The following is a 14511-nucleotide window of genomic DNA, read 5'->3' on the forward strand; positions in this document are numbered from 1 at the left end:
TTAAAATGCTTATTATTCTCCTTAGAAGGTGTAGCATAGGATGGCAATTTCAACCAATAACTTTCTTGAATTTTTTTTTTAAATATTATTTTTTATATAACATTACAAAGTAATATTAGTATTTCTTGAAAAGGAAAATTAATAATTAAAAAAATTAAAATTAAATATCAAAACTTATAACCATTTTGTTTTATCATGAAGTCTCATTCTTCTTTTAATATATATGTAAATATTTAAAATATTTGTGAATTACTATAATTGAAAAATTATTGTATCTTATATTTCTTATATGAACATCATAGAAAATTGTCCTTCTAATCAATTAGATAATCAAGTTAATATAATTATAGTATTTTTATCCTTGACTCAATAGACATCTCAACCAACGTCTCCAATCTTAAAAACTTTTAAATTGTGTTAGAAGATAGGTTATTAAGCTTTTTTCTTCTAAAATATATTTTTTCTTCTAAAAATAAAATAAAATTGTATATCATTATATAGAAATATTTATATTTAACAATTTAAAATTTGAAATTGAGTAGTCAAAACTCATAATTATAATATTAGCATTTTTTTTTCTATATTGAAGTTTGATCCTTTTTCAAAAAAAAAAATCTATTTTTTTGAGTCAATTAGTCAATCAAATTAATATAATTATTGTATTTTTATGGTGAGTCAAAGACATCTCAATCAATATTAAAATCTTAAAGGAAATGCTATAAACCATATTAATTAACATCTATATTTTCTAAAAAAAATTATTAATAAACAATGATATTCTCAATTTTTAAATTTTAAACTAAGCTTAGAAATTCAAGCACTCTTGGATGGTATAAAATGAATATAATAGGAACTTCAAAATTAAAAAGCATATATTAGTGTAGACACCCATTTAGGAGGGTTCTCAAGGAGCCACGTGTCAATCCATGGTTGGCTGGTGGAGAATCAGATGATGCTTTTTGAGGAGCTAATAGAAGGTTGACACTTGTAAAGGGAGATTCTAGAGGAGGTTTTGCCGTTAGGAGGAGCGTATTCTAGCCAGCGGGGTAGTGGTGCTTTCAGGGGGTTTTGGAGAGATATTTTGAAAAAAATAAAAGAGTTAGAGCTTGAGGAGCAAGCAAGCTGAGGGGTAGAGGACGGTTTTTCTCTGAGGTTGAGAGAGAGAGAGATGGATTTTTATTTTTATTTTTGGGAGGAGATTCATCTTTCTGGGGGGAGCATTTTGCAGGTAAAGGTGAGGGACTACAGGAGATATTTTGAGAGAGATTGTTTTTTTAGCTTGAGGGAGAAACTACAGAGGGGAGGTCTTCAAGCTGAGAGTGAGCGAGAGAGAGAGAGTTGTGTGTTTGGAGAGTAGAGGATGATATGCTATTTCATTAGTTTCCTTGGTTTTGGAGGAGGATTTGGGGCGTTTGAAGCTGATCAGAACCTTACCGAAGAAGGGCACTCTTAGGTATGAATGCTACAAGCTTATTGTTTGATTTGGCAACTTATCATTCCTCTATATATTCTGTCGGTTTTTGAATGTTTATTGATTTGTTTGGGGTGGATAATGAAGTGGGCTTTGGTGGGGGGCCACATAAGAGAAGTTTTAAAACAAAAATAAGTTTGAGTGAAGTGCAGTGTGATATCTAATGACTTCTTACTCTGTTTAGTGGCATGTGTGATATACATTGTGTTCATTATTGTGCACTAACCCCATTTTTTGACAGCGTGTTAGTGCTTGCTGCTAAGGTACGCATACACACTCACTTCGATCATTCTCTTTGTATTGTTATGAATCTCGTGCGTGTAACACCATTTTTGTATCTCTTGATCTATTGGTTAATTCTCATACCTGCTTCATTTTATTAGTAAAGACCCGTTTTTAGGAACTTAGAGGGATATTATGGTATTTACCGTACCTTCCCAATAAGTAACTTGATTCTCGAGTCCATATTTGGTTTTTTTTTATAGACTACCTTTTCCAAATAAGGAGTCACACTTAGAGTTTTCTTTCTTATTTTGTTTACCCTTTAAAAATAAAACAAAAATAAGCGGTGAGTCCAAGTTTTTTCTAAAAATCATTTTTTTACAAATAAATAAAAAAAACGAGTTTCGCTATTGAGTGTGAATACATCGAGCTGAAATGCAGGGTCCACAATTACATACCTACTATGTTTCATACATGATCTAAAAAAATATGATATGATTATAATTATTTGACTTTTGATACAGAAAAATTCAAAGTATATATATATATATTTAGTTTTTTATATTAAAATTAAATAAATAATTGAAAAAATAAATGAAAAATGTGGTTCTATAAATGAGCTTTCCTCTCTAAATTTAAATATTTAAGAACGGACTAAATAATAATTTGATAAATAGTTGTCTTCCTTCCAAAATTAGATTTTGCTTTCACTTTGTAGTGTTTCTAAAATTGAATTCTCAAGTGCTCAATAATTCTTCCCATAACTTGTTGAAAAATATGTTGGAAGTGCATCATGAGCTAATAATGACTTTTTTTTTAATTATTTTTTTTTAAAAGAAACCATTATACACTAGTATATACAAAAACCATGACTGAAAAATGGATAAGGTATAGAATTTAGTAGATGAAAGGAAAAATGAATGAGATAATAATGATAAATCAAAACATATAGGTTATGTTTAGTTCCGAGAAATTTAAGGAAAAACATGAGAAAAATAAAATAAAAAGAAAATGTGGAAGGAAAGAAAAAGTTACAACACTTACACATGTAAAATACAAGCAAATCATACTGGAAATAATAATAATAATAATAATAATAATAATAAAGTCTAAAAAGAATAAGGTAGGATACAAGATAATAACTTTCAAATTTACATATATATATATATATATATATATATATATATTTAGTTTTAAGAAAACAAAATCTTTTAGCTTTTCATTCTACTTGTATCATCACTTTTTGTTTTTGTTAGTAAAGAATCCAGTGAATTTTTTTTGTCATAGGGGACGGACCATCAAAATTGCTTTAATGTAGAAAAAAAAAATTAGAAATATTGTTTTCTAACAAATGATGCCGATGGTTGACATCTTACATATTCAATTCTTAGAGAAGATGTATATAGTAAATACTTTCTCCTCGTTGCTATTGGTTGACACTTTCTCATAGTCCTTTTAGTTGTATAATTCATAAAAACATTATTATTCTTCTTTAACCTTAAATAATATGTTACCTTTTGAATTTTCAATATCCTACCTAGTCTTGCCCATTGGAAACTCTTAACTTGCAAATTTAGCTATGGTTCAAGTCATAGAAGCCTAGCTTTGTATCATTTTCTTTCTCATCTGTTTTTTTTTCATAAAAATGTGCTCTTAGTATTAGAGACTCTAAATTTAAATCGTCAATGATTATTTAAATAACAATTTGATAAATAGTTGTCGTCCTTCTAAATTTATATTTTTTTAAAAATTGAATTCTTGAGTAGTTGATATATGAAATCAAATCAATGGACATTAATTATATTTAGCCAAGACATCACAGAAAGGTAAATGAAATTAACCCCCGTATAATTAGGTTAAAATAATAATAATTTCATTGAAAAAAAAAAAGGACAATACATACCAATACATGGAAAAAAAACTTGTAAAATCAATAAGATATAGAATTTGGTGGATGAAAAGCAAAGTGCATAAGATAAAAATGATAAATCAACATATATGAATTAGTTAGAGGAGATGACTTCTATGACTCAAGAGAGTCATGCCTGAATTTGCAAGTTAGGAGTTTCCAATACGGCAGGATCATTTTCTTGTCTTCTCTAATTCCACAAAACTATGCCCTCATGACTGGAGCCTTGTTGTGCTCCACCTTAAGAAGTCATTATCTAATATTGACAGGCTTTTGGATCTCATTATTTCACCAAGTGTTGATCACTACTTTTCTGGTCTGGGACCATTTCTTCCTTACATTCAAAGATGCTTTTCCAATAAGAAAGAAAAGAAAATGAAGAACTCGAAGTTTTTGAAAAAATTTAAAGAAAAATAGAAAGAAAAGAAAAAATAAATATAAAGTTAATAAGTTATTTTTTATTTGGGTTTTTAAACTCATTCTACTTATTTTTTATTTTCTATATAAAGATAAAATAAAATAAAATATTTAAATTTTAATTAATTATAATTATATATGATTTTTTTTTCAAAGTGAAATCAAACAATAAAAAATCATTTTCTTCACAATTTTTTTCCTTCTTTAGTACTTTCTTGATAAGATTTGTATCCATAAATGCTAATTAAGAAAACATAAAAATTGTAATGTATATATCTTTCTTTTATGTTGGTACAAACACATTGATGAATATGTTTTAGAGTGATTCAAATTATGATGCACCGTTTTTATACAAGTTTTAGATGAAAATCCAATATGATTAGTATCATTTAGTGTTTGATATGATAGAAAAAAAAATATTTATTTGATATTAAAATTAAATAATTAATTGAAAAATTAAGTGCTAATCGACAACACTATCTATATAGTTTTCCCCTCCCAATTTAAATCTTCAATAATTATTTAAATAACAATTTGATAAATAGTTGTCTTCCTTTTAGAGTTATATTTCACTTTCAATTCTAGTATTATTAAAATTGAATTCTTCAATAGTTAATGTATAAAATCTTTCTTCTCATAATTTTTTTTGACAATTTATTGCAAGTTAGAAGATAAAATGAAGGTAGTTCTGGAGTTTAATTTATAACAAAAGGGGTTAAATGCCTCTTGAGAATTGAATAAAATTAGACTATTAGGTTCTATTAAGTCAACTATTACATATTAAAAAAACTAAATCATTACTATTATAATTTAGGCTTTTTCTCACTTTCAATGGTGAATTAAAATATTATGCATTGAGATTCAAATACATCACCTCTCACCAAACGGGGTTTAATACCATATTTAATTACCAAAATTCTTAAAATCTTAAGCTTGTAAATTAACAAAATACATTAATTAGGGTACTCAGGAATAATTAAAATATTTAATCTAATTTTTCATGGACTTTTATGGTCTTAAGAGAAGGTTCTAGTAGGTTTACTCTTAATGTAATTGATAGTGAATCGTTATCTTTACCGTATAAATATAATTTTTTTATTTAATTAATTATTTAGAAGACTTAAAAGATAGTTTTGGAGGATGATTTATGATGTTTATTATTATAATATATATTTTAGGAAGAAAATATTTTTGGCGTGTTGTAAACTCTTTGATTAGTCATATATATTCTTTTCATAGTGTTGTCACTTTCTTGACTCATAGAAGTCAAAGTCAAGTGACATGTCTCATCGAATCATTTATTTTGAACTACACTTCATCTAATCAATTTGAAAAATTAGCACCTCCTTAATATATTTATTATATAATTGGGGGAGTTTGAGAAGTAGGTTATGATGGTCATAAAGACTATAACATAAATTAAGATTATGTTTATTTATAGGATTAAAAAGTGAGATATAATTTTAAAATTATATATTTGCATATTTGGATATAAAAAGGACAAGATAATGATCTAAATAAGTTACTGATCTAACATTTTTTATTTTTAATCTTTTATGGATGAGATTTAAAAATTGTCTTCCTTAATAGACATCAATGAATTTTTCATAAAAAGAAAAGGTACTTGAACTAAGATTTTTTTCCTTGAATAAAGGAATAAAGGAAAAACGTACATACTATTTTTTTTTTTTAAAATTAATACTTAAGGAAGAATGCTTTTCAATGAAACTTAAAAGTTTTTTATTAAAGAAAAAATTGCTTTTTTTTAAACCAAAAGGAAACATATCTTTTTGGTTACTCGGATAAATATAGTGGTTAAAAAACCAAATGTTTCAGTCTAGGTTTTTATTCTACAATGGAGTACTTCACTACAATGAACTTCCCCTTTCAATTTAAAGATTTTTTTTGTTTAGAAAAAAAAAAATTGCTTTTATCTAAACCAAAAGGCAAACGTTTAATGTGCTGGAAATTGTTACAAGAAAAGTCTTCTTTGGGTTTCTCTAAGTTGGAAATTTCCAAGAAGTTTTCAGGGTGAATCATTTGCATATAAATTGGAGTGTACCCATCTCCATTTCTCTCATCTCACCACTCTATCTCAATTGCTTTGGGAAGAATGATGTCTAAACTCCTCCTCTATTTTCTTTTCTTCCTCTCGTCCTCTCAACTTCTTTCCACCTCTTTCTCTTTCTCTAATTCCACCAAACTCTGCCCTGGTCACCAATCTCGTGCTCTGCTCCACCTTAGGAAATCGTTTTCCGTTATTGATAATTCCAGTTTTTGGGGATGCGATTACTATGGTGTCACTTCTTATCCGAAAACAGAGTCTTGGAAGAAGGGTAGTGATTGTTGCTCATGGGATGGGGTCACATGTGATAGGGTGACAGGCCATGTAATTGGGCTAGACCTCAGTTGCAGTTGGCTCTATGGCACCATCCATTCCAATAGTACCCTCTTTCTTTTTCCCCACCTGCGAAGGCTTAACCTTGCTTTCAATGACTTTAATGGGTCTTCTGTTTCCACTAGGTTTGGCCGCTTCTCAAGCTTGACCCATCTCAACCTCTCTGAATCTCTATTTTCAGGCCTAATTTCACCAGAAATTTCTCACCTCGCCAACTTGGTTTCACTCGATCTGTCTGGGAATGGAGCAGAATTTGCCCCGCATGGCTTCAATTCTCTACTTCTAAATTTAACCAAGTTGCAGAAGCTTCACCTTGGAGGTATATCCATCTCTTCAGTTTTTCCTAATTCCTTGCTAAATCAGTCTTCTTTGATATCATTAGATCTCTCTGACTGTGGATTGCATGGGAGTTTCCATGATCATGACATTCATCTTCCAAAACTTGAGGTTCTCAACTTATGGGGAAATAATGCTCTCAATGGAAATTTCCCACGATTCAGTGAGAACAATTCCCTTTTAGAGTTGGTTCTAGCTTCCACAAATTTCAGTGGAGAGCTTCCTGCTTCAATTGGGAATTTAAAGTCTTTAAAGACTTTGGATCTCTCTATTTGCCAATTCTTAGGGTCCATCCCCACTTCCCTAGAGAACCTTAAACAAATCACATCCTTGAACCTTATTGGGAATCATTTTAGTGGTAAAATTCCAAATATTTTTAATAACCTTAGAAATTTAATTTCACTAGGACTTTCTAACAACAATTTTAGTGGTCATTTTCCACCATCTATTGGAAATCTAACAAACCTTTATGAGTTAGACTTCTCCAATAATCAGCTAGAAGGAGTCATTCATTCTCATGTGAATGAGTTTTCATTTTCAAGTCTATCCTATGTCAACTTAGGATATAACTTGTTCAACGGGACAATACCATCTTGGTTGTATACTCTGTCATCGTTGGTGGTGTTAGATCTTAGTCATAACAAACTCACTGGTCATATTGATGAATTCCAATTTGATTCATTGGAGAATATTTATTTGAATATGAATGAGTTACATGGGCCAATTCCAAGTTCAATATTTAAGCTTGTAAACCTTAGATATCTTTATCTTTCTTCAAATAACTTGAGTGAGGTTTTGGAGACAAACAAGTTTGGAAACCTTAGAAATCTTATTGAGCTTGATCTCTCAAACAACATGCTTTTATTGACAACCTCTGGCAATTCCAACTCCATTTTACCTAACATTGAGTCGCTAGACCTTTCAAACAATAAGATTAGTGGAGTATGGTCATGGAACATGGGAAATGATACACTATGGTACTTGAATCTCTCTTATAACTCAATAAGTGGGTTTAAGATGCTTCCATGGAAAAATATAGGTATTCTAGATCTTCATTCCAACTTGCTGCAAGGACCACTTCCAACTCCTCCAAATTCTACATTTTTCTTTTCAGTCTCCCATAACAAATTGAGTGGAGAAATCTCATCGTTGATTTGCAGAGCGAGTTCCATGGAAATTCTTGATTTGTCTGACAACAATTTGAGTGGCAGGCTTCCTCATTGTTTGGGAAATTTTAGTAAATATCTCTCAGTTTTGAATTTACGAAGGAATCGATTTCATGGCAACATTCCTCAAACATTTTTAAAGGGCAATGCTATCAGGGATCTTGATTTCAACGATAATCAATTGGATGGCCTAGTACCTCGATCTTTGATCATTTGTAGAAAACTTGAAGTTCTAGACCTTGGGAATAATAAGATAAATGATACATTTCCCCATTGGTTGGGAACTCTTTCAAAGTTGCAAGTTCTTGTTTTGCGCTCTAATAGTTTCCATGGTCATATAAGGCATTCCAAGATCAAATCCCCATTCATGAGCCTAAGAATCATTGATCTTGCTCACAATGATTTTGAGGGTGACTTGCCTGAATTGTATTTGAGAAGTTTGAAAGCAATAATGAATGTAAATGAAGGCAACATGACAAGAAAATATATGGGGAACAATTATTATCAAGATTCCATAATGGTGACAATCAAGGGGTTGGAGATTGAATTTGTGAAAATCTTGAATACTTTCACAACAATTGATTTATCAAGCAATAAATTCCAAGGAGAGATTCCCAAGTCCATTGGAAATCTTAATTCCCTTCGAGGGCTCAATTTGTCTCATAACAACCTTGGAGGACATATTCCATCACCTTTAGGGAATTTGAAGTCGCTTGAATCATTGGACCTCTCTTCAAACAAGCTCATTGGCAGAATTCCTCAAGAATTAACAAGTTTGACATTTCTTGAAGTTTTGAATCTTTCCCAAAATAATCTCACTGGTTTTATACCTCGAGGCAATCAGTTTGAGACATTTGGAAATGATTCATACAACGAGAACTCAGGGCTATGTGGATTTCCGTTGTCAAAGAAATGCACAGCTGATGAAACACTAGAGCCTTCAAAAGAAGCGAATACAGAGTTTGATGGTGGATTTGATTGGAAAATCACATTGATGGGATATGGATGTGGATTGGTTATTGGGTTGTCTCTTGGGTGTCTTGTTTTCTTAACTGGGAAACCTGAATGGTTGACAAGGATGGTAGAAGAGAACATTCACAAGACGATCACAAGGTCTAAAAGAAGTACTCGCAGGAAAGGAGCAAGAAGAAAGTAGCATATTCCAACCGCATTGTATTTTGTGCTACATATTACAAATGGATTTTACATTTGTTAGCAAATAATCTACTTGTTATTATAAAAGTGTAATATTGTTTGTAAAATTAAAATAATGTTTTTTTTCCCTTTTTTTCTTTTTTGCAATAGTCATTGGGTTCAATATTTTTCCAATCAACATGATAACTTAAAATTCATCAAAGAGCAATTTTTATATCTTAGAGATTAATCAAACACTAACGGATATTAAAGACTTAGTAGGAATTTGGACATACTTCTAATTTTTATTCTTTTTAAAAAAGAAAACTTTTATACAAGTAGAGACTTACATTATGTTTTCATAACTACTTTTTAATTTATTTTTATTTTTTAAATTTAAGAACACAATGTTTTTAAAATTTTAAAAAATCTTTTAGAAAATATAAGATAAATCTCCTCTCTTGCTAAAAAAAATGACTAGATTTTATAGAAGAGTTTAAAAACAAAAGACAAAAGACAAAAAGTGTTTCCAAACACCACTTTTTTTTTTCCCGATAATTCATACTTTATTATTATATAGGGAAAGATCAATAATATGTTTATATTAAATATATATGGGTATATTATAACAACTAGTATTTTATTTGATTAAAACATGTGTAGGAGCCACGACCGGGCCAAGTTCAAACCACGACAAGGCATAACCATTGCAACCAAAGCTCAATTGGTATTTCATTTTTCAAATATATGTTTTTCAGAAATGTCAACTTGCTATCTTTTCATTTGAAAGAATATCATTGTTAGTGATCTATGTTAAATATTTAAATCAATTCTATAATTGCTATAGATATTTGAAGAAAAAAAACATAAATAAATTATATAATTTAACATTTTTCAATCAATCTGACTTTAATAAATAAGGTTGAAGATAATATTCATTCATTTTATATTTATCTCTTACCATTTTAAAATATTAATATTTATTTTAAAAATGTTAGTATGCATTATAATTTTTTAAAACAGTATTATTGATTTTAATAAAAAAAATCTAAATTCTAATATTCATTTTTAAAAGTTGGTGATTTCGGAAATTTGTTTGTAATATTCATGAATTTATACTCCTATCTTTTTCTCAAAATAAATAACTAAATATTATTAATTTATTATGAATAGTGTGATTTTTAAAATATAATATTTGATTATTTAATAAAAATGTTGTTATTTACCATAACTTTTTATTAAAAAAATTATTATTTATTATTAATTTGAAGAAATAAAATTTTAATATTTATTTTAATAAAAAAACCCAATGATATTTTGTGGCCTTATAATAATAAAGTTTATTTTTATTTTCACTTTCTATTTAAATAATTATTTAAAAAATCTGAAACTAAAATCATAAATAAAATAAAAAAATTGAATCCATTTTCATTCACATTTTTATTTTAATATGTATAGAAATTTAATCTAATAAAATTAATTTTCAACATTTATTTTTATTATATGAAAAGTCAAGTGATCACCATATCTCTTTTATTTATTATTAAACTCAGCTTCAATTGTAAATTTTAAAAAACAACCAAATGTATACAATCTTGAGTAGGTCCACACTACTGCCACATGCTTTATTTTCATTTTTTTAAAAAATTTATTTACTTCCACTATTTTTTTTTAATAAATAAATAAATATTAATATTTCTTATTTGTGTGTTGGTTGTGATTAAATCTATAGGTAGTTCGCATTTTCTAATTTTGATTAGATTTATAAGACGAAAACAAACGCATTTGGATTGAGCAAGTTTGAGGAGATAGGTGGATTTGGGCCTAGAACATGATTCGAAGCTCAGTCCAGCCCAAACTGCACATGTCTTATTGGGTCTCAATTTGGGCCTATTGAGTTGACCTGGGCCAACCCGATTCAATTCATAGTTGTAATTGGCATTAAACAAGGTTTAATTTATAATTAAATATAATAAATATAAGAGAAAAAAATTTAAAAAAATTATTTTTTCATGTTTGTTTATTATAAAAAATATATAAGAGAAAATAAATATAATTAAAATTAATTATAGATTTATTTATTTTTAAATCATTTAATCTTTATATAGAAGGAAAAAAAAAGTGAAATGAGTTTAAAAAAGAATATAAAAATAATTTATCATATTTAAAACTATTTTTAAAATTTTCTATCATTTTTTTTTTTTTTTATCTCTTTTCATTTTCTTACCTTGATATTTTTTCAAGATATTTCCTTTATCATTTTTCATTATTGACGGCAAATCAATGGTTGATGCTTCAACACGGTTTTGTGGAAAGATGATCAAGAAGAAGACATGGCAAATCTGAAAAAGATACTCCACTTCTTTCAAATGACAATTTTGTTTTTTTATTCCTTTTTTATTTATCATACTTTCTTTACTAATATATCACTTTTCAAAGAAAATAGTTAATTTACACTAATTACTTTTTAACTATATCCTCTTATCAATAAAGTGACAACAATCTATATAATTGTTTCTAGATTTAGAACCTGTTTGATAGTTATTTTAAGAATCTCTTTTAATATTTTTATTAGTTAAAAATTTTTATCATTCAAATATTAAAAATGTTAAAAAAACTTTCTAAAATAACTTCAAAATGGGTTCTTATTGGTCACATTATTTATTTGACTAGAGGCCACAAGTACAATAGTGTAAACTAACAATGTCATTAATTAGGATATTTTGGAATAACTAAAATCCTTAATCTAATTTTTCATGGATTTTTTATGGCCTTAAGAGGGAATTGATTGGTTAAGGATTCATAAGTTTACTATTAATGTAATTTAGTAGCTAATCACTATCTTTAAGTTAATATATATAAATTTTCTTTTAAATTAATTATTTAGAAGACTCAATTGATAATTTTGGAGGATGATTTATTTATTTATTACAAAAGATGCTTTAGAAAAAAAATATCTTTATCGTGTTGCAAACTCTTAGATAGTATTGTCATTTTATTGATTTATAGAAGTCAAAGTCAAGAAACATGTTTCATCAAGTAATTTATTTTGTTTGTTTAAGAAGTTTCAAAGAATCAAAGAAAAGAAAAAAAAAAAGTCAAAAAGCAATGGTTGAAAAATGAGAGAAGGGAAGTTTCTATGAATTTATGATTTATAGAAAAGAAGGTCCCCACACGGTTTTATTTATGGTGGGTGCTAGTGCTAATAATATTATGATTTTAAATAGAAAAGAAATAAATTTATGATTAATAAGTTTGTTCACACATTTTTTAAAATTTATTTTTCTTCTTTTTTATGTTTCACAAAAAATAAATTTTTTGAAAAGATATAAATATTTTAATAATTTGAATTATTATTTTTCTTTGCAATTTTAAATTATATCAAATAATTAATATTAAATTTCTTTTTATTTTAATTTTAATCTTTTTAATATTTTCTTTGATCCGAAGGCGTAATTTCATTTTCAAACTTTTTACGCAAATAATATTACCAAAAATCTTGTGATATTCTACAATTAGTAATACTAACTTACAAGGCATAAATTATTATTTTTTACTAAATAATTATTACAAAAAGAGAAAAATAAAATTTAAAATATTTTATTTTACAATAAAGGCGAATAAAAGAAAATGGTAACCATATCAATATTTCATGTTTCATGTGTTTATATGGATAGGTAAAATAAAATAAAATAAAATAAATATAATTTCCTGCCCATTTCCTTGCTTTTTCATCTACTATTGGTGGTCAAAGTTATAAATATTTGTATTTATTTTTATAATTTTTAGATAACAAGAGAAAAGAAGAATATAAAAATAATTTATCACCTTTAAATTTATTTTCTTATTTTAATTTTATGTCATTTCTTATTTTCTTTTATTTTTCTTAGTATTTTCTTTAATACTTTTTATAAACCAAACACAAACCTAAAAAATATTTTTAAAATTTTTTATTTTTTTATTTAAACCAAAAAATAAAAATATGTTTTTTATTTCTCTTTTATAATAAATAAAATGATTAGAAAATCAAGCGCATTGGTTTGAGTTTCCCCTTTCATTTATTTGATCAATAAAATTCTACTTTAACTTTGCAAATCCAGCCATGACCAGTCATAGAAGTCAAGCTCTTTGGGTCCTAGTAATTGGCATGCGGGAAAGAAATTTCAACTGTGCCCATCTCATGCTCCTCTATTCTATTTTCTCCCAAGTTATTAATTTCCTCATCTTTCTCTAATTCCGCGAAAGGGTGCCTCATTACCGAAGACTTGACTTCTTGTGGGCCAGCTTAAGAAATCATTTTTCATTAGTGACCCTAAGTCAATGGTTCAGGCTTTCTCATGATGAAACATGTCTCATCATGTAATTTATTTTGAACCACATTTTACATAATCAATTTAAAAAATTAGTATAATTACTTTAATCCATTCATGACTTAATTAAGGGGTTTTAGGAATAATATCAGTACGTAGCTTTAATTTGTTAATTCTTGGAATGTGGAATTTTACCTTTTATAATAATTTTGTTTATGAAATTTATTTATTAATTTTTAAAAAGACTAATAAGAAATCTTTCTTTTTGCTTTCTTTGTTATGAAGGCCAGTGTGCCCTGAAACCAAGTGCTCTGGTTTCATTTCTCTTATTTATAAAATTTCATTTTTGTACTTCAAATCTACAGGATGTATTTTGATTTTATTTTATAGTCCCAATCTATACCAGTGCTGATAAAATATAATAATTAAAACTCTAATGAGCTGGAAACTGTAACAACAAAGGTCTTCTTTTGATTGTTCCTGTTTAAGCTGGAAATTTCCGAGAAGACATTTGTTTAAGATTTGTTAAAGTTATTTTAAGTAGATTAAGGAAAGTCAATAAACTCAACTTAAATTCATATTCAATACCTAATTTATTTCATTTAATTGTGTTACTTTACTTTCAACAACACTTTACTTCCAACAAAAAGTAAAAATACACAAAATAAAAGTAAAAGTACTTTACTTTCAACAAAAAGAATAATGTTGTTACTAAAATTTATTTCATTTCATTTTGTTAATGAGATTAGGTCATGAAAATGTCGAAAAATAAAATAAAATAAAATGGTAGTTATGAAATTTTTTTTTTTAAATTGAGTTGGAAGTTTCAACTTTCTCCGTTACAAACTATTAGAATTGAATATCATTTTTAAAACTTAAATTAATTCATATTTTATTTTTTCTGTTCTTTGGTTATGTCTAATGATCATATATGAAAAATTGTATATAATTAAATTATATAATTATCATATATAAAATTTAAAATTTGTTTTATGAAAAAAAATTATTTATATTTATATCAAAAGACTTTCTAAGAAGTTTTAACAAGAAAAGTCTTCTCTAGTCCTCCATTTGAGTTGGAAATTTCCAAGAAATTTTCCATAATGAAGAAGAGAAGGGTAAAGTTAGAGTGAATCATTTTCATATAA

At 27.2% G+C, this 14511-nt stretch overlaps 1 protein-coding gene across 1 annotated transcript; it reads left to right on the plus strand.

Annotated features, from left to right (window-relative positions):
• Nucleotides 1–6135: 6135 nt before the first annotated feature.
• LOC100261993 (receptor-like protein 33) lies at nt 6136–9075 on the plus strand. Its single transcript, XM_019216389.1, has 2 exons — nt 6136–6998; nt 7965–9075. Exons 1-2 carry the CDS (start codon nt 6136–6138, stop codon nt 9073–9075), a joined length of 1974 nt encoding a protein of 657 aa, XP_019071934.1.
• Nucleotides 9076–14511: the final 5436 nt, after the last annotated feature.

Source organism: Vitis vinifera, chromosome 18 (genome assembly GCF_030704535.1).
Source record: "Vitis vinifera cultivar Pinot Noir 40024 chromosome 18, ASM3070453v1".
NCBI lineage: Eukaryota > Viridiplantae > Streptophyta > Magnoliopsida > Vitales > Vitaceae > Vitis > Vitis vinifera.